Below are 25,655 nucleotides of genomic sequence, written 5' to 3'. Positions count from 1 at the left end.
AAGGAGAGTTTTATCGTGCATTCTATCAAAGGTCACACACTTTATTAGTTGTTTTGCATATTTTATAAAACCTTTGCTATTGACAAAACATAAATTATTTTAATAATAATTAATAACCCTCATCATCTTTATTCTCTTTCTGATTCCCTTAATGATGGATCACTTTAGCAAAAACTGGCTAAGGAAGGGATGTACCCTGGATATGAAAGTAAATAAACTTAGTCTTGAATCTATGATTATCATTTCCTTCTTGGAAGTAATCCAATCAGTAAACAAAGCTACCTAGAAGCAGATAATAAAAGTCATCTAATGAGAAAGCTTATTACTTAATGAATATATAAATTCTGGGACTAAGAGCTAAGAATCTAGGGGCTTCAACGATAGCACTGGGTAAAGGCAAACATCACTCCATCACACCTTCTTTTAAATAGCGCTTAAACTAGCCCCTGGCTGTTGCTTTAGAATGAGCTGTATTTGGTATCAAATATGAGAATATTAATTAAGAGTTTTTTTATTTGTAATTAATTACACATATTTACTTTTAGGTATATCAACTCACTAAACAGTCACCTGAGACAGTATACCAAAGAACTAAGGTAAAGAATTGGTGTACAAAAAGGGTGATTTAAAAAAAAAAGGGGGGGGTGATTTTACTAACAGTGTTAATCAATGGGAAATCCTGGATAAGTTAAGGAAACATAACTACAAACTTGCCTAACTGTTGAGCTGACTGAATTCTACTTATTTACTCTTTGTGTGTTAATATATTCGATAAAAATGAAAAACAAAAGAGATTATCTCACCTTCCGATATTCTTCCACACAGGTAGCAACTCAGGCCTCAAGTTTAAGAGCCAGAGTAAAAAAAGACAATGACAAAGTCATTAACCTACTTATCCAAAACTAGCAAATATTGTAATGAAGAATTCATTCGTTTCACATGTGACTACCCTGCAGGCTGGCCAAGATACATTCCTAAATAAGTGCAGTGATCTGTGATCTAAGAACCATAATAATTTAAGAGTTTGTGCTATCAAATTCAATGATAGTGTGAAGATCATTTGATCAGCTAATGAGTGTCACAGATTATTAAGTTGGGAACTTTGAAGTTGTTTTAACGATGATGTATGTGTGTATGTGTGTGTGTGTTTGTATGTGTCAGAAAGGCTGCGACAACTGCCAAAACATTAAGAAGAGAGCAGAATTCAAAATTAAGTATGTTATTTTAAATAATTTACCATATATTTTCCCAAACACATTTCCCTTTTATTTGTTTTAACCAATGTCTTGATAAGATTTGCCTAGGCAAAGCAAATATCACCAAACTGAAAAATCTTTCTGGAAATAATCGGCTTGAGTCTATAACCACATTATTAATGAAGCCATTTTTCAGCATTTCACTGTTTTTAGCCATGTATTTAAATATGCACTCAGTTATTTCCTCTCTGAAAAATAATAATTAAGAGTTTAACTTGAGACAACTTTAATATGTTCCATTTTAATCCTGACTGAAATAAAAATTTTTAAATGTCTTTTCCTTTTTAGTTTTCACCCACCTTTTGTCTTTTCTTAATGACTGTGTTTTAGTTTTAACTAGACACCCTGCTAAGGTGGTAAATATGTGTGCTTTATATTTTCTAAATAGATAAACAATTATCAATATGGAAAAGGCTTTTTTTTTTAGTACCGTTTTTTCACTTTTAGTAATTTTGTTCTATGCAAGTGGAAGAAAGTGGCCAAGTGTCTGTAGCAGAAATAAGATATTTAACTGAAGTTTTAAAATACTGTCTTTTCTCTGTCCTATGAATACTGCATTTGATTTCTGAGAATTTTAAAGAAGAGAGAGTATGTCCAATGATGCCATTTGGCATCCCCAGTTAATTTTATTAAATGTCACATGTACAAATCTTCTTTGAGCATAACCCAGGGAAAATATTTGAAGTATAAATCCTTAAAATCCAAACTTGGTCTAAGCATGTAAATATAAGTTTATTTTAGGATTTAAAATTTTTGGTTATTTTTAAGATTGAATATATTGGTGGATGAAAGAACAAAATTATATTTGCAAACAAGTCTTCCAAATCTAAATTCTGGGGTGGTGAGGAAGGCTGCTTTTTAAAAGATCATGTGAAACAAAATGTAAAGGTGAGAGAATGAGTGAATGAGAAAAAGATAGGGAAATTTCCTGGAAATTTAACCAAGAATATTGATTAAGATATTCACGAGAGCGTCATAGAAGCATAATTTTTAGAAGAATAATTTATTTTGAATTTATTTCATTAACAAATACTTATAAGTACCTATTATGTGCCATGAATTGATCTAAATTTCTCACAAATATTTTAAATTGAGATTGCTTAAGTGCATATGCCCTAATTAATATCAAACTTGTCAGTATTGTAGCAGTTTTCATTTTTTCCCTCTTATGGTTCAAAGAGTCTCCTAAATTGTTTGAAAGTAAACATCGTACTAAATAGTGTGCTACTAACATCTCCCGATTGGGATTAAGACTAGAGGAGGAGTGAGCTATTTCAGTGGAAACCCACATTTCATTTCAGAACAGAAATATCCTGACAAATTTTCTCAGACTTTCAGGCTCTAATGCACCTCTAGGTTTTATTGATTGTTCACATATGTGCATATAATTTTATATTCAAAGGGAGGGAAGATCCCAATCCGGTGGACATCACCAGAAGCTATAGCCTACCGCAAGTTTACCTCAGCCAGCGATGTGTGGAGTTATGGGATCGTTCTCTGGGAGGTGATGTCCTATGGAGAGAGACCATACTGGGAGATGTCCAATCAGGATGTAAGTATTTGTAGTCCATGAGTTATGGGTTCAGATTAAAAGATCAAGCTGTGCAAGGAAGTGGAGCATAATGAAACCAGGTGGCTACTAGTTTTTGACATTGAAATAGAATACTTAGAAGAAATGAAACAGTGTCCAAGCCATGAAAGGATATTAACTGAATAGCTCTTTACAGCTTTACATTTTTCTCCTAAGCAGGGTTTTAGAAATGAGACCAAATTAAAGCATTTATAACAAGAATGTAATGAAATAAGTGACTAGGAAGATAACCAATAGGTTTGAGTGAGTGTTTGAAGGATTTTTGCTGCAAAATTGTTTCAATGTAACATTAGTAAGATATGCATCCTTTGTAGATTAAATTAATGCATCTGTGCCAACTTTTTGTTTACTTAAATATAGTATTTCCACAAGTCAGACAAAAACAACCAGCCTCTACCATGCTGTTTCTCTTAGTGTATTAAACTGGCACATGAATTTAGTTTTACAATTCAAAGTCTTTGGATGAGAGAAATAATCTTTAACTTTCTATTATAACTGTATATATGATTTTTCAAAAGGATTTTTGTGTTTATAGGTCATGTTTTAGTAATACTGAGTAAAGGAACTCCATTAGCATAGGGAATCAGCACTAAGAGATTTCTCTTTAAGCTTAGCCAGAAACTGTGAGCATAATCCCAAAGACAGATAAAAAGGAAAGCTGACAAACCTCTTCAGCCATTTCCTACTCACCATGTTTAAACTGCATTTAGTGTATTTGGTTATAAAAATCTTTCCGTTGTCCTTTAAATAAGCTATTGCTAATAATATTACCGGGAAAATCAGACTGACTTTTCAACATCTCTCTATTCCAAGCATTTGTCTCTATCAGCCCTTCCAGATGATTCTTATGAACCTTAAGGTCTCAGAATCACTGCTTTACATGATTTAAAAGTTTGAATGAACTTCTCATTAGTCATTAGTCATTTGTGCTACAGCACATAGGATTTTCTCAAATGTATGATTGGGAAGATACTATTTGAACTGTGCCACAATTAAAATCTGTACACGAGTTTTCTCTGAATTCATTCATACATTGCTTCCATAGGGATCTATGTGACCAGATAATAATTGCTTTATATTCCAATGAATTTCTTATGTCACTGTACATTTCTTTTTATTTTAATCTGGGCAAGATCTTTATAAACATTTCCTTTTTATTTCTTGACCTCCCTTTACATAACTTTTTCAAGCATGAACACTTTCTTATTTTGACAACGCAATTTAAAACGAAAACTTGCTGTTTTTTTTTTTTTTTTAACTCTTAAGATATTCATATTAATGGATCTTACCCATGATGAAAGTAAAGTAAGGTCCACCTCTTAAGTTCCTGGAAACTTTACTTCTCACAGGTTATTAAAGCTGTGGATGAGGGCTACCGACTGCCACCCCCCATGGACTGCCCAGCTGCCTTGTACCAGCTGATGCTGGACTGCTGGCAGAAAGACAGAAACAACAGACCCAAGTTTGAGCAGATTGTCAGCATTCTGGACAAGCTGATCCGGAACCCCAGCAGTCTGAAGATCATCACCAGTGCAGCAGCAAGGTGACACATTAGATTTTGTATCATCCACTCACTCTGTAATTAATGCATTTGCTTTCTCTAAGGTGTTAATTTTTCCTCCAACTCGCCCAAGTGCATTCTGTGAAATTTGTTTTCATCAAGACTGAAGAGATGTGGTGGTTCATTTTTACCCCCTTCCAGGAAGAATTCCTGTGCAATTTAAAGGTAGTGATGAAATTCTGAGACATTTTAAACCTCCATCCTGACTACCAGTGGCTCTTGTTTTAGTTTCTGGGAAATAGGAAACATGGTCACATGTTGCTTCCTTTCTCTCTTTATTATTAAAAAAAAAGAAAGAAAGAATGAATGGAGAAAAAAAAAAGTCCAAGAGGGGTAGGGAATTCTAATGAAAGCCTGATTCATTCCTTATTGAAAATAAGGCTTCAAATAACAAAAACAACCCTTCTAAAACCTTGCACTGGCTAGCAAAATGCTGTTTTCCTCACTTAATTAAACAAATATTTGTGTAACACATATAATTGACCAGTTACTCTCTTAGACACTGTAAAAAGTAAAACTAAGGAGTTAAATAAGGTCCATGTCCCAGACACTAATACAGATGTCAGCAGATCATGGCTATAATGCAATTCAGAGTGCACATTATCCATTAAATTTCATGCATATTCCTCCCAGTGAAGGATCACAGAGTTCTCTCAATGGTTTTGAAAAGTGTCAATTATTGTGCACTTACAAAGTGCAATAGAGGAAATGGAGAGGGCGAGATTAGTTTTGGCAAGAGCCATAGGAAAAGGAAAGTAGTATTGAATTTGGTACCTCTCAGAGAAGTGAAAGGCACAGCCATCTGTCTTGTTTAATGATTTAGATCTTCATCGTACACATAAGAACACAACTCTGTAAGACTGGATGATACATGCTCTGTAATAGTCTTTTTACATTTCTTGTTTGAAGTTATCACACAAGCTAATATGTAGTTCATACTGTGAAAGAAATTCCTCCTAACAATTAGAGAAAGGTTTTCAGACATATTTGGGACATTTAGTCACAAGTGACTTTAGGACTAGCGAGCTCAATAATACCTTTATGGTCATAATAGTGATGTCTTGTGAGAGATTTCACACTTGTAGGAGTCTTTGCATAAGTAATTGCTTCTACAAGCCTCTTCTCACATGTGCTATCTCTAGTTTCCATTTTACTCTCCTGCTCTATTGTTTTCATTGCTGCAAAGCATAGTGTCTAAAGTGGACATTCTGATACACGGGAAATTCCTTGAGTTTCACCTTAAGTTGTTTAAATTTCAAAAGATGTGTGTGTGTGTGTGTGTCTGGGTGTGTAGTGAATTATGCTTTGGCATCAGATTTTAAAGAGGTTATTTGTAGCTTCATTTTAACTTGCCCAAAACTTGTTTAAATATATATATATATATATATATATATATATATAATATATCATATATATCATATATATATATGATATATATATCATATATATATCATATATATATATATATATATATATATATATGTGATAGTCATGGTGGGAGAACTGATTATCTGAAAAATTTATGCTAATTATAATTTTACATTATTATTTTAATATATTTAATGTGGAAATGGTTTATAGTTCATTGTTTTTCTGTTCTGTGACTATGGTGCATCTGTTTATTAAATTTTGTTAATATTAATAGTGATTTTACTAAAGATTTGGAAATTCAGACAATTTAGAAGCTGTATTCGATAAGGTATGACGAGAACTATAACCTTAACATGCATAGATTTACAGCTATACTTATGTTTTAGAATACAGTCATGGCTTGGAAGTATTGTGGGCTCCGTCCTAGACCACTGTGATGAAGCAAATATTGCAATAAAGCAAGTCGCACATTTTTTTGGTTTCCAATTGAATATAAAATGTTGTTTACACTATACTCTAATTGGTTAAGTGTGCAATAGCATTATGTCTTAAAAAAAAATGTACATACCTTAGTTGAAATGTGACACAGAGACACGAGGTGAGAAGATGCTGCTGGAGAAATGGTGCTGATAGATGTGCTTGACTCAGGTTTGCACACACATTTAACGAGTAAAAAACAGCAGTATCTGAAAAGTACAATAAAGTGAAGCACAATGGAACGGGGTACACCTGTAATATGTTCAGGTTGTGTGTGTGTGTACCTCTGTGTTTATTCAATAGATGTTGGAAATAATCTCAGTTGTCATATGACACAGAGCGCAGAGACATTTAGATTATCTGGAATCTATAAATTTATAAATTAAGGAAAATAACAGAACTTTGGTAACTACACTTGGTGAGCACATAAATCCAGAGGATTGAGTGCTGTGCTACATAATGATGATTTTCTGTCTCATATAAAAGGTAAAATATGATTCATTATTAGAAAGAGGCTTCTTCTTTTAAAATGCATTTGCTGTTTTTACAGACAGCATAAATTATGACTTTCACATGGATAGAGCATTTGTTGATGCATCTTATGATCCAGCATATGATGTTTTTTACCTAAATAGGAATAATTAGAGTAAGCGTACATTACCCAGTTTTTAAGGTATATTTGAATAAGGTGGAAATAGGATCTGAACCAATGGCTTAATATCAGTATATGAATCATAGAATATTTGTTGGAAATAACTGTTAGGGGTCACTAAAATTGAACCGAGTGATAGATCCCTAGGTAAAACCATAAGGTATCCCACAAGGATGGACCCCTGTCCAAAACTTCGCAGTGAGAGACTGTGCAGCCTCCCTTGGAACTCCGCCTGACACTTTAAATAACCAACAGGATTACAAACTTGTCCTTCTCTGGGCTATACGGTCCTCATTTTTCACCCTGAAGCCGTATCTTTTGATCTTTACTCTCTAGTAACCATAGCAAAGAAAACATCTTTCTAATTCTTTCCATATCATTAAAAACTGCACTTAAATAATTTCCACAGGATGAATTTCAAGACTATCTTATATGATATAGTCTAGGAATACTTAACCTCATTTTATGAAGGAATATAGCAATAGAAGATCATAATATTTTGTGAGATGTCCTAATATTTAAAAGTTTAGTATATTTCTTTCATTCAAGTTTTTCATTCTTATTGAAATATATCAAGTAGTGTTATTTTCTCCCAATATCTATTCTTTAATCTATGAAAAATTCTACATCTTTTTTTTGCCACAAAATGTGTCATTTTAGTATTTTTCTAAGATGTGTCATCCAGCTTCATTCACTAAATATGTCCATTTTTAAAAAATTGCACTGGAAGTGGAGCAATTTTGGACACCTCTTTCTTGCCCTCCATACTTTGAACTATATGATCCTTGGATCCATCTCTGCCCATTTCCGCTGCAACCACTGTAGCCTATGACTGTTTCACCTCCTGATCTAGGCCATTGTAATTACCTCCTTACTTGAACCCTACTTCCACTCTTGCTCTACCCCAGACATCTTTTCACATAGCCTCCAGAATTTTCTTATGAAAACATAGATGATATAATTTCAATCCTGTGTTTAAAATCGTTTTTGCATTTCCATTATACTTAGGAAAAAAATCTAGACTCCTTTGGATGGTTTAAAATGTCCAGCCTCTTCAATGTCACTCCTTTTATTCAAATATCCATTTTCAACTACTTATTATATGTCATGTACTATGTGGTAAGCATTGTGCTAGTCTCTGGAGAAAGGTGTAAAAGACAAATATGGTCCTTTCCATCCAGGACCTGATATTATAGAAAAGAAAAATAAGCAACAAATAGGTACAGATTATAGGGAGGAAATAAATTGATGGCTATGAGGGACAATGAAGGGATGGTTGAGAAAAAGCCCTTGGAGGTATTGACTGACATTTAAGATGAGATTTGAAGGAAAGAAAATAAACAACTGTTTAAAAAATCCTCAAGAAAAAAAAATGTGTTCTTGGCCTAGGGAAAAAGACGCCATAGATGTCTTCAGAAAAATTTGGAATGTTCCCGAGGTAATAGAAAGACAAGGTGGCCGAAGAGCAGTAGAGACAGGAAGAATTTGACATGAATCTGGTGAGGCGAACAAGCCAGAACACCTGTGGCCACAGAGGCCATGATAAGAACTTTTGATGTTCTTTTCAGTTTTATTTATTTATTTATTTATTTATTTATTTATTTATTAGGGAAGTTGTGGGATTGCAGAACAATCATGCATAAACTGTGGGATTCTCATATACCACCCTATCGATAACATCTTGCATTGGTGTGGTACAGTTGTTACAATTGATGAAAGAATATTTTTATAATTTAACTATTAACCATAAAGTCCATAGTTTAACTTAGGGTTCACTGTTTGTGTAGTACAGTTTCATGGGTTTTTAAAAAAGTTTATTCTATTGCCTAACATTTCCCCTTTTATCCACATTCAGATATCTATTGCTGTGCTGTTAATTACACTCAAAATGTGCTACCATTTTGAAATGCATGAGGAATCTATTAAGGGATTTGAAGTCAGCTGGGAACCAAGATAATTTGATTTGCTTCATGAAGTGAGTGGCACAAGTGTGAGTTGGGGGACATTTCAGCCTTTTAATCTGTGCCAACATCATTTAAACAATACTTTAACTGTAGTGACCACCTACCACCTCCTCCCGAAAACCAAAGTATTTCAGATGTGAAGACAGAAACACATGCTAGTGTGTTTCCTTGGATCTTCCTTCATACCCTTCACTGAATATTACCTCATCCTCTTTCAGGGCATAATTTCCCCATTATGTAGTCATTGATACATTCTCAAGCAACACAGTTTAAAGTTTAACAACGTTATTCATTTACACAACACCGTATTCTTATTCTTCAATTACAATCTTAGTTTTGTGTTTGTGTTTTCTTTTTAGGTATATGTTTCTCCAGTAAACTTTAGGCTCTAGGAGAAAGGGTGTCATGCTTGTATTTCCCAGTTCCATATTAGTGGAAACTCAATACAAATCTAATAAATGCATGAGTAAATATTTTCAGAAATCACTAGTAAAATTTCCGTCTCAAAAGACATGCATGTTTTAGAAAAAGTTTCCAGTTCTTTCTGTACTGTAGGCATTAGTAATAATGATGGAAGCTTAAAACTGCTCCTAAACAAAATTCTACCTAAATAATCCTTTCTGTCAAATTAACCCCAGAAATAGACTCTTAAAAACATACTGAGAGACTGCCCCAATCTGAGTCTGTGAATTGGAATCAATCTTTGGAACTGTGCTACAGGAACCCTTAGAAAACACAATATCATTCTTATAGAGATGCTATTTTCCGTATTACTAAAGCAATTTAATTTATTCCTGAGTCCTCCTAGGTCCAATTAGTTTTATGGTGAAATTTGAATTTCTTCTAATATGTTTGCCAGTTGCCCTTTATGACTCATTGTTTTAATTAGATTTGCTGTTCATATACTGTTATGGAAATCTTGGTTTAACATGTTATTTCACTTTTCCACATTCAAAAGAGTTGATGAGTATTAATGGAAGATCCCTAGAGACTCATCCACTGAGAGTGTCTTCATGAAGACCACAGCTCACTGTATATGACAGGAGGCGGGAGGCTGTTGAGCAGATGCTCAGTGTGTAGCCGATAAAAAAGTTACTTAGATGGAGCAAAAAGATTGGTGAGAAGGGAAGGGAGGTCATATTAAATTTTATGTTATTTTTGCTTTCAAATTAATTTTTCCTAAGATAGAGTAAATCAGAGAAGACAGAATGTGAGCTTGAAGTTTTGATATTATATCAATATGAGGTCACATTTTTTTTTTAACAGTGGCTCTGTGCCAGGTACCGTGCTAGGCCTTTTCCCTCAGACAGCCTACGTTTAAATATTGGAGACAAAGACAAGTTCAGCAACAATATAACGCTCCTCAAAATATAAAATTACTGGAACAAAAAGATAAGGTGTCCAAGTAGCATGGAGGGAAGTGAGTGTCTTCTAGCATTGGATTTCATGTCATTTGTATGGTGAGTGAAGTTTCTACAGGCAAATGACAGAATCAGGCTGAGAGAACACAATGCAAAAACGCAACAGACATGAAAACTTAGGGTACTTTCAGAATACACTGCATAATCCGGTTCTGGAAAATATGATCAAAAAGGGAATTATAGAGTCAAGAGCCTGGTAGAGCAATGATTTTGTCCTATAATAGAAGACATTAAATCTTATGCCTGGAAATATGGATTTCATTCCGATGAAGAAAGGAGAACCCTTGAAAGCATATATGTGATTTGTTGTGCTTTGTTTATGGAATATTTCTCTGGATGCTAAGAAGAGCTGAAAGTGAGGAGATTGCTGATAAGGGGTTAGGGAGTGTTTCCAGTGGTCTAAAAAAGGCTGTAAGCTGGGATAGACCACTGAGAATGAAAAGAAAGGATGTGCATTCAAAAAATTTACTGAAGAGGGTATTACAGGATATAGTGACTAATGAAATAAGCAGTCACAGAAAAAGCTGGAGAGTACTTCCAGGGTTTGAGCTGTGAGCCAACAATGCTGTCATTGGCAATTGTAGGAACGGAAGAAGAAAAAGGTCTTTGAGAGGCAGATAAGCATGCCTGACCCCAGGAGCCTGAGTCCTGCAACAGGGAAGAAGTTTACATCTCAGGCTCATAGAAGAAATTAGGCGTACAATTTTGAGAATTATTTCTATAAAGATAATAAAGAAGCCACAGTCAGAATAAATATAACTTTTTTTGTATTATCTTTGCTCTTTAATTAGTTGATTAATTTTCTTTATGTTTATTATTTAATTTATAATTAAATTACTCATATCCCATGAATTTTCAGGAGACTTTAATCTATGAATAGGGAAGGTGTTGGCTCACCTTGATTGTCATTGAGACATATTTCATCCCTGTCTGCAGGTTCTCCTTTTTTTTTCTTTCTGTGCTATCCTGAGGCTTCCAAGTCTCTTTCTGAAGCCTGTCTCATTCATTTAGTCCAGAAATTACCAACTGAAAAACCTTCAGGAGCCAAGAAGCTAAAGGAAACAAGTGAATACATCTATTGTATGTAAAAGAGCATGGTGGTAGCTAATAGATATTTCAGGCTCCTTGTAGGCGAATGGAGAGCCAATCAGTGCCAGAGGATTACTGTCAGTGGCTTGCCATCCTAGAAGGAAAAATATAAAACATGATGAGGATTTTTAATGTTAACCCACTGCACATGGTCACATCTAGAGAAAAAAAAGACTCTATTCAGTGGCTTGGAGAACAGTGTATTACAGCGCAGAATGATGTGTAACTGTAGGTGGAAAGAAGAAACAACCAGTGAGGTAGGAGGAAGATGACACTTAGAACATTACAGATAACTACAGTTCAAGGAATTTTCAAAAGGTGGAGAGAATGAGCTGTCTTATCAAAAGCTGCAAAAGGGTGAGAGAAAAAGAGATCTGGGAAAAAATCCTTTCAATTAAGCAATGAAAAGGACATTGGTTTCTTTTTAGAGAACTATTTTGATTCTTTTAGAGAGGTAGATGAAAGATGAAGTTTTAATAGGTTTGGCTATAAGTGGATGATGAAATGAAAAAGGCCATGTGAAAATAGTACCCATGGGGAATTTAGGAGAAAAAGAAAACTATAGTCATACCGCACATGTATAGAATGTTAAAAAAAAAAAAACTCCTCCTCTTTTTTTTTTTTTTTTAGAATTAGAGAAAGCTTTCTTATATAGGTTTTGATAGAAAATGTTGCCCTACAAATAAATATGAAATGGTGTCATAATGATGAATTTTCTCTTACTTCACAACATAAGTTTTGGTTTTACTTCTAAGAGAAAGAAGCAAAATTCATTTTTAAAAGAAACTGTTCAAAGATGAATTTTATAATATAACCTCTTTTGGGTTTAATGAATTTATTCAGCTATATTTGTAAATGGAGATAAACTAAAATTTTAATAGCAGAGAAAGATAAGAATTCATTTCTATACAAGCACCAAGATACCCAAATGTTGGAATACTTATATAAAATGATTAGAGAAATGACTTTTTTTCTTTAAATTAGAATTTTCACAATCCAAGTCATGAGAATCTTCATACTATTTTAAACAGATTGCATCCAAATTTCCTGACGTAAAGAATTAAACCATACTTTTAATATATTAAAAATGAGGTTCTACACTTAGGGCAATATATAAGATTCTCACAAAAGTTACATGTGCTAGAGTTACTTTCCAGAAACCTACAACCTCCAGATGGGTCCCTGGACAAGATAGAAGGCCCAGCCTCTCCAGAACATCAGCTAGTTCCATCTCCCCACCCCATATTATGGACAGCCCCTTCCAACATGAAAAATTCAGAATGGCTATAGCCCAAATACCCCTAGAGAGTGGAATAGAAAGATCAAAGGTGATGGTGGAATTACACAGAGAACATAGGATTTAACAAATGAATATGATTGCTGAATCATTAAACTGATATCTCTTTTAGTCTCCAGTAATTTAGAGCAGCTAGAAATAAAACTTAAAATTGTTTGAGTTGTAACCCATGCCAAAGTCTGAAATCTATTCTACAAGTAATTGTGGTGCTGTGCTTTGAAATTTAATGCCTTTATATATATATATGTTATTTTTCACACACACATTAAAAAGTTGATTGTGATGATAAATATTGATTCCTTCTAGCCTCCTGTATTATGGAGTAGCTAGAAGGAAAAATCTGAGAGGATCGTATGGTAGCTCATGACAAACTCTGGGATTTGTTTGAAATGCTTTTGGAGACTAAAAAATGAGGTTCTAAATAGAAGGCACCTAAAATCTTGGCACAGAGACTTAAATAAAACATTCGTTATATATAGAATGAGATTCTGAATGCCAAAATACTTAGTTAATTTAATTGAAATAATTTTAAATGGTGCTCCATTGCATCAGTTGCTAACTTTGAAGAGTTTTATTTTTGTTAATTGGAGTTTAAATAGGGGCAAAACTAGACAATGTTCATAATTTTCCCTGTCAATGTCACTAAGCTGGAATTATTAAAAAAACTTCTCATATCAGTTATAAACCATAATAAAATTCTTTTTGAGAATAACTACTGTTTTGACAAATATATTATTCAGGATAAATCTACCTACTAAAAACAATCAGCCTTTATTTCTAAGGTGATGTGACCTTGTGTCCTGAAACTGACAGGGTAACTTTCCTCACTGAACAAATATGATACAGAGCCTTTTAGAGTGAAACAAATATGCCAAATATCAGGTGATTTTTATTTTTTTATTTGAAAAGTCAAAGTTGTTAATTTTATCACTGGGAAGAATTAAACCGGATGTAACTGCAAAGATTCTGATACTTAAGGCCTAGAGATAATTAAAATAAACACAATGATTGTACTTCTTCTTAATGTGTCATTTATATTCTAGTCTCCTGTTGGGAACTATATATATTCAAAATTATTTTTAGTTACTGATGACAAATTAAATTCATTTAATCCTATTTGGATTTTTAATCTTAGAAATAAAAAGATCAAGGTCGTCATTAATCCACATTAAAAATTTGTCTAATATAAGATTTCCTCCTGGAATATATTGGGAAAAGATCATTTGAAATAAAAATGTAGAAATAAATTTTGCAAGGTGCTAAAAATTATATTACTGTTCTCAGGCAATAATAGAGGTAGATGCAATTAATATTTTGCCTTTAAAAATGCTTTCTAAAGGATTTTATTACAACAAATGTTATTTTTCTTATTTAAATGCATTAGCTTTAATATATTCCCTCAAACTTCACAGCAACAAAAAAAAAGTGTGTCATTTTAGTGGTATAGCATGCATCTCCAATATTATTGATATTTACTTTTAGTGTCAGTAGGCATTGACTTATTCAAGAAATGTGTATTAAACACAATTTTTTATAGATGGAAAATAAAGCCCTTAAAAGGGCACAAAGTGACCATAAAAAGGTAATTTAGCATTTAATTTCTAGTGATTCAGAATTCTAACACAAGATTGAAATAGGACCATTATCAGAAATTATCTTTAGAACTGGCAGATGTTTGTTGCTATTTGTACCCAAGTACCTGGTGCTAATTGGTGTGAATTCCAATTAGGGATTGATGGGAAGAAAATGCATGGATGTGTATCTCTTTAATGCAGCCGTATGAACACCCGTTAAAGGATAATTCACAAACCTAAACACAAGGAAGGAGAGAGAAAGGGAGGAAAGTTATTTTTTGCTTCCCCTGAGCAAACATGTAATTTCCATGATTTCTTTTTAATGACTGCGGTCTGCAGCCAGTAGGTACTGATTTATGAAAAGCTGTAAAAGATCAGGTGGAGCTCTGCAGGACGCCGTTTCCAGCTGCATGGATTGAGAACTATCTAATTTGTCTAGTAAAAGTGTGAGCTCACAGTGCACATCACCCAACCTATAAATTTCCCCTTTGGACCCCATGTCTGGGGCTGGGTCTAAAAAAACGCCAATGCCTGCAGCTGCTCAAAAAGCCCAGATTCCCTTGGTGCGCATGAAGAGACATCACAGGCTCTTCACAGTGAGAGACAAATTCCTATCCATTGATAAACTCTCCAGATGTCCTCTCGGAGGAGGAAAGGAACCAGTTTTTATTTGAAATCCTCAGAGAAATCCTGGAAGTGGAAAAATGATACTTTGCAGGGCTGGTTATTCTGAGGTCACTGACATTAAAATTAGGTCATTTTTTTTTGTCTTGGTTTACTTTGATCCAAGCAATAAACATAAAAACGCAGTTGGGGGTCACTCTAATCCTTAATCCACACGTCCTGTTCTATTTCAATTTGTTTATACTAATTTTCTCTAAACTCTGGTTGAGTCTGGTTTTGGTATTGAGCTTAAAAATGCAAACCTTTTTGAGTGGAGAACAAAAAATTCTTCATTTTGCTATTAGCCACACTTCATAAATATTCTGAATAAATGTTCTGGGGTTTGATTCTTCATATCCACAAACCCATAAATAAAAAGTATTGCTATTCATGGGACAAAGGGTCGACATTAGATGCTATGCTACAGCTACTGTAGACATAGAAACTATGGTGTGTGTGTGTGTGTGAGTGTGTGTGTGTGTGTGTGTGTGTGTGTGTGTGTGTGTGTACCCAAGCGCGTGTGCGACTCTCTAGGTAGTTTCATATCTAATGCCCCATTTCTGGGTCTGTCTTCATTTTTCTTATAAATTTTCTCACACCTGATTTGATACTATTTCTGTTGATTTTGTTTACTGGTTCAATGATTCATCCATCTGATCCAATGTTATATCTAATGCTCGCTAGCGATAGAGACTATCTATTTCACTCATGACAGCTATGATGAAACAACCCAGGAATATCATATCAGTCTTAGAACCTGAGTTGTAGCTCTCTATTATTCCTCAAATTTGTGTAAATGCTACAGAAATAAGAATTTTCTATTATGAAAAGTAACCATTTTTTTCTTTTTCAGGTGAGTAATTTAAAGAATCATAGAAAATTATGCCTACTTTTGTTGCAAGAGACTAACTTATGAAATGCTGTATTGATATTTTATAGTTACCTAGTTATTATAAAGAAGAGAAAATTGATAATTGATTTTAAAAGGTCTAAGTGTTTTCCCTTTAAAAATGACCTCTAAGATTTATTTAAAACTAAATCATAATGTAAGTATAATCATAAAATATATGAAGCATAGAGGACTGAAATAGTTGAGTTTAGGCTAATGGAAATAAGGATGAAAAAGCCCTCCACTTTCAACTGTCCTCCACTTCACAAATAATTATGACTAAGAAGGAACTAATTATTGTTCAATATCTTCTACAGAAAGTGAAAATATAGGTCAAACCAAAATGTCATGCTACCATTTTTTTTTCCTCAACTCACCTTTAATGTTGCATTAATATTGGATAATTTCCATCAAATAAATTTAATCTATCACCATCAAAATCTGGATGGACTGTCAATTTACGTTCCTTTATGTACCTCCCAAGACAATATGCAAGTCTGGGACACAGCACAAAATTGTCAGACTTAACAAATCTTAAATTCACACTTTTGCAGAGAGTGAGTTGGAGAAACTACACTACCAAATTAGTGGCAACCTCCCAATTAGACATGTATTTTTAAGTGAGTGTAGGGTTGGCATATTTATGGATATGCTTCACAGAGAGACTTCATTTAGAAAATATCCTAGATAATAATCAGTGAATGCTATTTGTATTCAATATATGTTTCATTTATTCTGAATAGTTCACTTTGCTATTTCATGCTATCTAAAGATATCATTGATACTAGTACTTAATAGACCCAAAACAATTTCCAAAATAAGAATAAAGGTATTTCAATGTATTCTTTATGTGTTTTGATATCGTCAGACAATAAATTCTGAATATTGAATTTAAGCATTTCATGTGATGGTATTTATTTAGGCAAATCACTCATCTTATGTAGATAAAATATGAAATTCTATTTTAAAAATACTTAATATGAGGGATTTTTAAAATAATAATTCTGAAAAATTTCAGCAACTGCAATATCACAAAACACGAAACATTCTAAACAATATGAAGAGGTAAAAACCCAACTGTACCTTCATCAAAATAAGACTTTGATACATACAGTTTTCCCTTTAACTTTTTTATTTTTTTGCATGGGTAGGCACCCAAAATCAAACTTGTGTCTCCAGCATGGCAGGCAAGAACTCTGCCACTGAGCCACGGTCGATACATACAGTTTTAATAGTGTATTTCACTGCAACAGTGAAGACAGAAACCATGGAAAGCAGAATTGCCCATCCATTTAGGTGCAGACAGGCGCCTCGAAAAGTTAATTGACTATTCAAAGGAGGCCAATGATAATATCTGCTTTACAGGGTGTATATAATATTACATATGACTAAGTACTAGTTATTCAAAAAGAAATTAATAAGATCATTGCATCCCCATCATTTTTAAAACACTGGAATTTATTGCTGTTTTATGTTTAAAGTTTCAAAACCAATACCATTTTGCTAGGTATATTACCTTATGTCAGAATAATGAATAGGCAACAGATAAAAATCAAAGAAGCCACATCATGATTCATAAATAGCCTAAGAGAAAACAGGAGAAATGCAGTATGAACCGTTTCACTAAAAGACACAGCATAGTGGTCGAGTGGTACAAAATAACTTGAGTCTGGCTTTCAGCTCTGCTGCTTTTGCTTGAGGAAACTTAGATTTGTAATTTAAGCTTTTTTAGTTTCAGCTTCCACATCTTATTTAAGGAGACAGCATCTATTCCCAGCTAACGGTATGATGATTAAAGTAATATCTGTGTAGAATGCTTAGCATAGTGCCTGGCACTTATTAGAACTCATAAATGTTTGATACCATTATTGCTGTTATTATTATTGTTATTATTATTATTCACCTGAAAACAAGGGCCTCCACAGTCACTTTGTGCTAAAGCTCTCTTTCTTAAGAGAGAAGAGAGAATAAAAAAGAGAGAGGAAAATCAATGATCCTCACAATGACAGGTCCCAGTGTTATAAGTAAAAGGGCAATTAAAGAGGTCACTGAGATCTAAAGAAAAACCCCAAAGGCACGTCATCAACACGCTACTGCTTCTGGTTCCTCGGGGAAGCGAAGGAGGTTTCCTCCAGTTCTTTATGTCCCTTCTGTTCCTTTGACTCACCAGATCCTGTAGGTGGTCTGAGATTTGTGCTTAGGACAGTAGGTTTATAAAATAATGCTAGAAGTCCTGCTTTTATGCTGATTGAGTTGTGCAATATAAATCATGCAATATTATATATATTAGTGTATGTGTGTGTGTAAATATATGTATAGCATGGACTCCATTTGCTTTTGTCAAATATGCAAGAAATTCATCTATTGTTACTCATCTACATACTTGTATTCCTTTTTTTGTTTTATTCTTAATGATACTTGACATTCTTTAAATCTATGCCGACTTTATGTCTTGCTATTAATAAAACCTAGATTGTTTAAACCATCATTCAGACAGCAACCTGTACAATATCTACAACTAAATATATAGTAAGCTAGTTTTAGTATTGCAAGTTGAATCCTACAACAAAGCAGATAGGAAAGTATTCGTTGTGTTTTGTTTACTAAAACTGTTTACCTAAGTTGTGTCTTTGGTAATAGCTGAACAAATTAAATGATAATTGCAGAAGTATGGATATATTTATGCCTTTCTCTGGCAAAATTTCAATGATTCACAAAGCAATTTTGGGTAGAGGAATGGAACATGTAGAGGAGATGATTGCACAGTATTCTTCCAAGCTGTCACCAAGGACAGATGAAACCTTCGTGGCAGATAAATTCCACAAATGAACAGAACTCTACATGAAGTCTGGAAGTTCCTGCTGAAGTTGGTGTCAAATTTGGACATACAGCAACTCTACTGACTCATGATCTCTTTCTCTCTCTCTTTGGTGTATTCTTTTCTTCAGGCCGTCAAACCTTCTTCTGGACCAAAGCAATGTTGACATCACTACCTTCCGCACAGCAGGGGACTGGCTTAACGGTGTCCGGACCGCACAGTGCAAGGACATCTTCACAGGCGTGGAGTACAGCTCTTGTGACACCATAGCCAAGATTTCCACAGAGTAAGAGAAAGCTTTTGTGAAGAAGAATAAGTAATTCTGAATTTTCTAGGGCACACCATATATTTTAGTTGTTCCCCTGAGGTACTTCGTGTCTTCTTTAGCCACCAGGCTGGACACTGGCTTTCTTTCTAAACCACATTTCTGTATTCATATGTCTGGATGTGTCTTCCTCCTTCGTCCTCACACTAGGTGTGTGCATGGATCCCATGTTATCCTTATGATAGACTGGCAGTTACACACTTTTACATAACTACACCCAGCGACCCAAGACCTTAATTTAAAACATAAGCAGACATAGTAAGATTTTTATGTTTCTTATATTAGTATATATTATACATATTATAAAACGAATGATTTTCCATTATTTTTACCAAAGGTTATCTTCTACATATATGGAAATTTGGGAACTGAATGGATAATCTGACATGAAGGGACACATGTCATTGCTACACTAGTTTTTGTAGGTACTAAATAAAAATTTTATCATCTACTATTGAGTGTCTACTCTGTGATGGATACCCTACTAGAAAATGAAGTTATAAGTAGTTTGAAGACTTGAACTTTTGTTTTCCTCAAAGAGATTATAGTTGGAGTGAAAAGACAGAAGAGGTATTAGAAGGTTAGTATTAATTTATGAGTTTATAGTCTAAATCCAATAATAGTCGAGTGTAATATGCTGTATAGCTTAGGAATATTTTGGAAACAGGAATCCTTTCATATGAGAAACCCTGAATCTTAATGAAAGGGGATTTATAAGGAACCAAATGAACACAGTGAATTAGGGGCATAAAATTGGTCCTCCTTCACAGGGGTATGTATTTGAGAACTAGAAAATGAAAGCTTAGAAGGCATACTTTCCTGAGGACTGGATGGAGTACTTTCCTGAAGAAGCGTTTACCTGAGCAAATATGCCATATTGGTCCAGAATATTGTAGATTACATGGTTTGCTTGGAAACTGTGTTCATCTTTGTGTCAGAATCTTTCCATCTGAGATCTCTGTTACATTAGACAAACCATTTCATCTGCTCAAGTTCCTTTAAGTTTTATCCCTTTCAGTTAGTATTTTAATATTCAAATATTGTCTTAGACTTTCATTGTCATCCTGTCAGTCATTTAAGCACAGTCACTGTGTACAAGTGTCATTATTAGAAATGAAGGGCCCAACAAATAGATAAGTTTATAGTTGTTGGTATAGCATTTCAAGCATAAACATATAAAGCCACAAAAGGATGTATAAGAGAGATATTTTACTATTGGAGAGTAGAACTTGTTTTTTGAAAATAAACTCACCCTCATCTATTAAGCATATGTTGATATTCCTGTTTTAAGTGCAATATAGTATTTATTGAATAGATTTCTGACCCAACATATTATATATTTTGAGTTTCTGTGGCAGTTATTTGAATCGGAGATCAGGATATATTCATGCATTTAAATATTTTTATAAAGTCTAATTTTAGTAATATAAACAGAGCCATGATACACAAGACACCTGCTTTAAAGCACAGAAGCATAGCAAACAGCAAATACAAAGTTGAGTAGTTCTGCACCATTACCAGATTTACAAAAGCAAATTTATACAAATGTTTATTCTCAATATAATATCAACTTACAGAGCTTTTAGATAATGAAAAGCAATATTGAAGTGGATGAGGCAGAACACTCTTAATAAGATTAACTGCTAGCTCACAATTTAAATATAGTCAGCCATTATAAGTTGCAAATGCAGTGAAATAGCTATTTGCTGAAAAAGGCAAAAGGACAGGATTTGTTATATTTCTAAGTTAGCAATGTACTTGGGTAAACAAAGTAGTGCTGGAGTCTTTGAGGATGCTTAGACAATTTTCAATTATTATTATTATTTAGACAATCTCTGAATAGGTATTCAACATGCAAGCTGACTTCTCCAGAAAGACTTGCCTTTTTCAGGTTTGCTGTTTGCATGGAACCAGATGATTCTGATATCTGTATTTCACATCCTCCCTGCAGTTTCTTCTGTCTTTTCTCGTTCATTCAGGGACAATATAAGATTCACATCAATTGATCTAAATCTCCTTGAAAGTGCTTTTTTCTAGATTCTCTGCAGTGTTGTATTCATAGTTCTGATATATATATATTAAATTCTCATATAATAAAAATGAGAATTTAGTGGAAGATGGTGGGGTGGGAAGCCCCAGGTATTAGTCCCTCCACAAGAACAATTCTTACATAGGCAGGAATGGTCTGAGTCAACTGTTTTGAAATTCTAGAGTAGTAGAAGATTTTGTTGGTTTGTCCAGGTTAGTGTGACGCCCCCAGAGCAATTTGGGCAGTGAATAAAGAAGCATTTGTTGGGTACCTTTGGAGGAATGTAGAAGGTAGAGGGGTTCAACTTTCCTATTTGGAGAATTTCTGATATTCTCGCAAGCAGTGAGGACAGCCAAATCAATAGGCTGAGCCCCAAATCTTGGGGTTTGTCCTTATGAAACTTATTCCCACAAAGGATAGGATACTTAAAATTAGGCCTGAGTCATCCCCAGAGAATCTCTTTTGTTGCTCAGATGTGGTCTATCTCTCTAAGCCAACTCAGCATGTAAACTCACTGCCTTTCCTGCTGTGTGGGATATGACTCCTAGGGATTTAAATCTCCCTGGCATCATGGGACAGAAAACCTGGGATAAGCCAGGACCTGGCAGCAAGAGATTGAGAAAGCCTTTATGACCAAAAGGGAGAGGAGAGAAATGAGAAAAAATAAAGTTTCAGTGGCTAAGAAATTTCATAGTCTGGAGGTTATCTGGAGGTTATTTGTATGCATTATATAGATATCCTTTTTTAGTTTATGGTGTATTGGAGTGGCTAGAGGGGAATACCTGAAACTGGTGAGCTATGTTTCAGTAACCTAGACTCTTGAAGGTGATTGTATAAACATTTAGAATGTGACTGTATGATTATGAGAACCTTGTGTCCGATGCTCCTTATGTCCAGGGTATGGACAGATGAGTAAAACATACAGATATAAACAAATATAACAAATAAATAAATAAGGGGGAAAAGGCTAAAATAAATTGGGCAGATGGAAACACTAATGGTCAATGAGAGGGAGGGGTAATGTGTATAGCAAATATTAATTTCTCACTCCTTATTCAAGATTCTATGCACTTATGCTGCTCAACTAAATTGACCATAAAACTTAAATTAAGAAATGCACTACCCCAAATTTAAATTTTCCACCAAATAAACATCTTACCATTTAGTCTCACCCAGAAGCTGAGGTTTTAAAATATGGACAATGTCATCCTTTTCCCAGTCATCCAGCATTCCTTATCTTATCCGTATCGACTTCATTCATATCTCTAGTTCAATTCTAATCCCTTTTTCAACTTTTTAAACAGTTCTTGTATGGAGTACTACTCACTTTCTTAGCTTCAGAGCTCTAGCTCTGAGTCTCTGGTGTCACATAAGTACCCAAAGTATCTGAGAAAAGCTATGTTAAATACAAACAACTCAATAACTCAGAATTTAGAATTAACAGTTATACCTCATGAATATATGTAATTGCTGTAAAAGCTTACAATCTAGGACCCTTTAAATATTAACCCATGCTCTAGACTTTAGTTTACTGAATTTTTTATATTTTATTTTATATTAATTAGTCCATATTATTGATGCATGATAATATTTGTCTTTTTTCCTGACAGTTCATTCAACATACAGCTCTTAAGGTTCATTCTCCTAGTTCATGCCTCCCAACTTCATTCCTTCTTGTGGCCACTCAGTAGTCCATTGTATATATATGCTATTATTCCTCTTTCCCATTCCTCTTTTATATCTGCCGAGTCTTTCTTTCAGAAATGAGGGAGAGATTGAGACATTCTTATATAAATAAGAGACTTGCCCTACAAGCAGTGATAGAGGGACTTTATCATTTCTTTCAGACACTTAACCTCAAAACTGGAAGAACTAGAAAAAGAAGAGCAAACTAAACCCTAAGCAATTAGAAAGAAGGAATGTGAAGATAAATGAAATAGAGAATACTAGAATACGAGAGAGACACAGAGAGAGAGAGAGAGAGAGAGAGAGAATATCTACAAACCCAAAAGTTGGTTCTTTAAAAAAGATCAATAAAATTGACAAACATTTAGAAAGATGAACATGGTAAAAAGAAAAAGTACACAAATGACTAAAACCAGAAATGGAAGGGGAACATTACTACCAAACCCACTGAAATAAAAAATGGAGTATATGAAGATACTCTGAAAAACTGTATACTATAAACAACGTAATATTGAGTTTTGTTAAAACAACCCACACTATTATGGCCAACTGATTTGTGAAAAGAATGTTGCATAACCTCAATTGGGAAACAATTTATTTAAAAAATGGTGCTGGAAAAACTGGATTTCTGTTTTTGAAAAAATGAAGTAAGATCCCTATATCACACCATGTACAAAATTAACTCAAAATGATTATATAGCTAAGTATGAGAGTCAGAACTATAAATCTTCTAGCAGAAAATGTAGGGATGCTTCTTTGGACCTTGTGTAGACAACGGTTTCTTGGACTTTACACCCAAAGCACAAACAACAAAATAGAACATGGATAAATGGAATCTCATCAAAATTGAAAACACTTGTGGCTCAAAGAAATTTATTATGAATGTAAAGCAACATCCTATAGAATGGTAGAAAATATTTTGAAATCACATATTCAATAAGGGTTTAATATACAAAATATATAAAGAAATACAACAACTAACAACATAAAGATAAAGTACTTAATTAGAAAATGGGCAAAAGACGTGAATAGACATTTTTCCAAAGAAGATATACAGACTAAAAAGCATGTAAAAAGATGCTCAACATCGTTAGTTATCAGGGAAATACAAGTCAACCCACAATGAAATACAATTTTACACCCACTAGAATGGCTATTATTAAAAAAATAGAACATTGCAAGTGTTGGAGAGGATGTGGAGAAATAGGAATTTATTGCTGTTGGAAATGTAAAAGAGTACAGCAGTTGTGGAAGTCAGTTTGGCAGTTCCTCAGAAAGTTAAGTATAGAATTACCACATGATCTGGCAATCCCACTTCTCAGAATTTACCCAGAGAAATTGAAAACAGGGACTTTAACAGATATTTGCACACTGATATTTAAAACAGCATCATTCACATTTGCCTAAAGATGGAAGCAACCCAAGGGTCCATCACTGAGGAATAGATAAACAGAGTGATAGAAACATACAATGGGATACTATTCAACCATTAAAAGAAATAACATTCTGATATATGTGACAACTTGGATGAACTTTGAGGACATCGTATTGAATGGAATAATCTAGACACAAGAGGACAAATATTAAGATCTCACCAATGTGAAATAATTAGGATAAACAAACTCATAGAATCGGTATCTAATATATAGATTTCCAGAGGTTGGGCTAGGAGTAGAGAAATGTACAGAGTTTCTATTTTGGATGATGAAAAATTTTGATAATGGTAATGATGGTGATGGTAACATACATTGTGAATGTAATTAACAGCACTGAAATAAATATATAAATGTGATTAAAGGGAGGAATGTTAAGTTGCATATATATATATAGTAATAGTATAAAAACTTAAAAAAATAATCCAGGAACTGCACTACACAAACAGTGAGCCCTAAGTTAAACCATGGGCTATAGTTAATAGTACCATTATAAAAGTATGCTTTCATCAATTGTAGCAAATATACCGATCAAGGAAATTGTTAATGTTGGGTGTCATGCATTAAATTCTGTATTTTATGTATAATTGTTCCCTAAACCTACAACTTCTCTAATAATAAGAGAATTTCTTTAAAATAGTTACTATGCTAATAATTTGCATAAATAATATGAAAACATTTACATGTTAACTGTTATAAAATATTTAACTAGATATTTTGCCATTCCTCTTGCTATCTTGAGTTTATTATTTTAACGTGATTCCTTTCGATCTATAGTTACCTTTCAACAGTGAGACTCAATTCAGAAAATGATTTGATTGACCAAAAACTCTAGAGTCTCCAGTAAATATGTACCCTAGAAAATGTTTTTCTCTCCAGACTATCCAGTCATGGAAAAAATGTCAGTTCAACTCCACACCCTCAAAAAAATAATTTATTTTAGTTAATTTAGGGCTTTTACTTACATATGCTTTATGTGGAGTAAAGAAGAGTAAAAGGGAAAAGGGAAGAGTGACAGCAGGAACTTGAAATTCAAAAGTGTGTGCAACAAATATTAGGTGAATTGATTGCTACTGTGTCTTCATCCTGCACCCTTGGATGACATTTTCAAAGTGTCATTGCCTATTTCTTTGCCTTTAAAGTAGTAGATGGCACATTAGCCTCTGGTCACAAGCATGAGTTATTCTTTAGCCTTGAACTTTAACTGCACTATTGTGAATTGGATAGTCAAAACAATGTGAGCACATAGCTAGTATTATTGAGAGTGCAGCAATTGTGGATTTAGAACTATTTTAGACATGGCAGGGTGATGGGCATGAGACATTGTGGCCAGGTTAGAGAAGGTAGACAGCACACAAAACCAAGCCAAGGGATAATATAAAGAGATAATTTCTTCTTTTTATTCTTTTCTCAAAATTTCAATATATTCTTTTTCATTAAATATAAAATTTAAATGTATATATATATGCATGTTTACACCGGGTTCCTAGAAACAGAATCTGAACCAATTTATACAGAACGTTTATTGGGGAGTGTGCTCAGGAAATGCATCTGTAAAG

At 33.8% G+C, this 25,655-nt stretch overlaps 1 protein-coding gene across 3 annotated transcripts in view; it reads left to right on the top strand.

The window, feature by feature from the left end:
* Window positions 1–25,655, top strand: part of EPHA3 (EPH receptor A3) — a 349,448-nt gene that overhangs the window by 320,387 nt on the left and 3,406 nt on the right. For 2 of the 3 annotated variants that reach the window (XM_077118666.1, XM_077118669.1), the window contains exons 14-17: window positions 546–596; window positions 2,659–2,808; window positions 4,197–4,390; window positions 18,754–18,909. In XM_077118666.1, the coding sequence (XP_076974781.1) occupies window positions 546–596; window positions 2,659–2,808; window positions 4,197–4,390; window positions 18,754–18,909 (551 nt within the window). The remainder of the gene's footprint in view (window positions 1–545; window positions 597–2,658; window positions 2,809–4,196; window positions 4,391–18,753; window positions 18,910–25,655) is intronic. The other variant, XM_077118668.1, reaches the window with a different exon arrangement.

Source organism: Tamandua tetradactyla, chromosome 10, assembly GCF_023851605.1.
Source record: "Tamandua tetradactyla isolate mTamTet1 chromosome 10, mTamTet1.pri, whole genome shotgun sequence".
In the NCBI taxonomy this organism is placed as follows: domain Eukaryota; kingdom Metazoa; phylum Chordata; class Mammalia; order Pilosa; family Myrmecophagidae; genus Tamandua; species Tamandua tetradactyla.
This window is presented reverse-complemented; position numbering and strand designations above follow the sequence as displayed.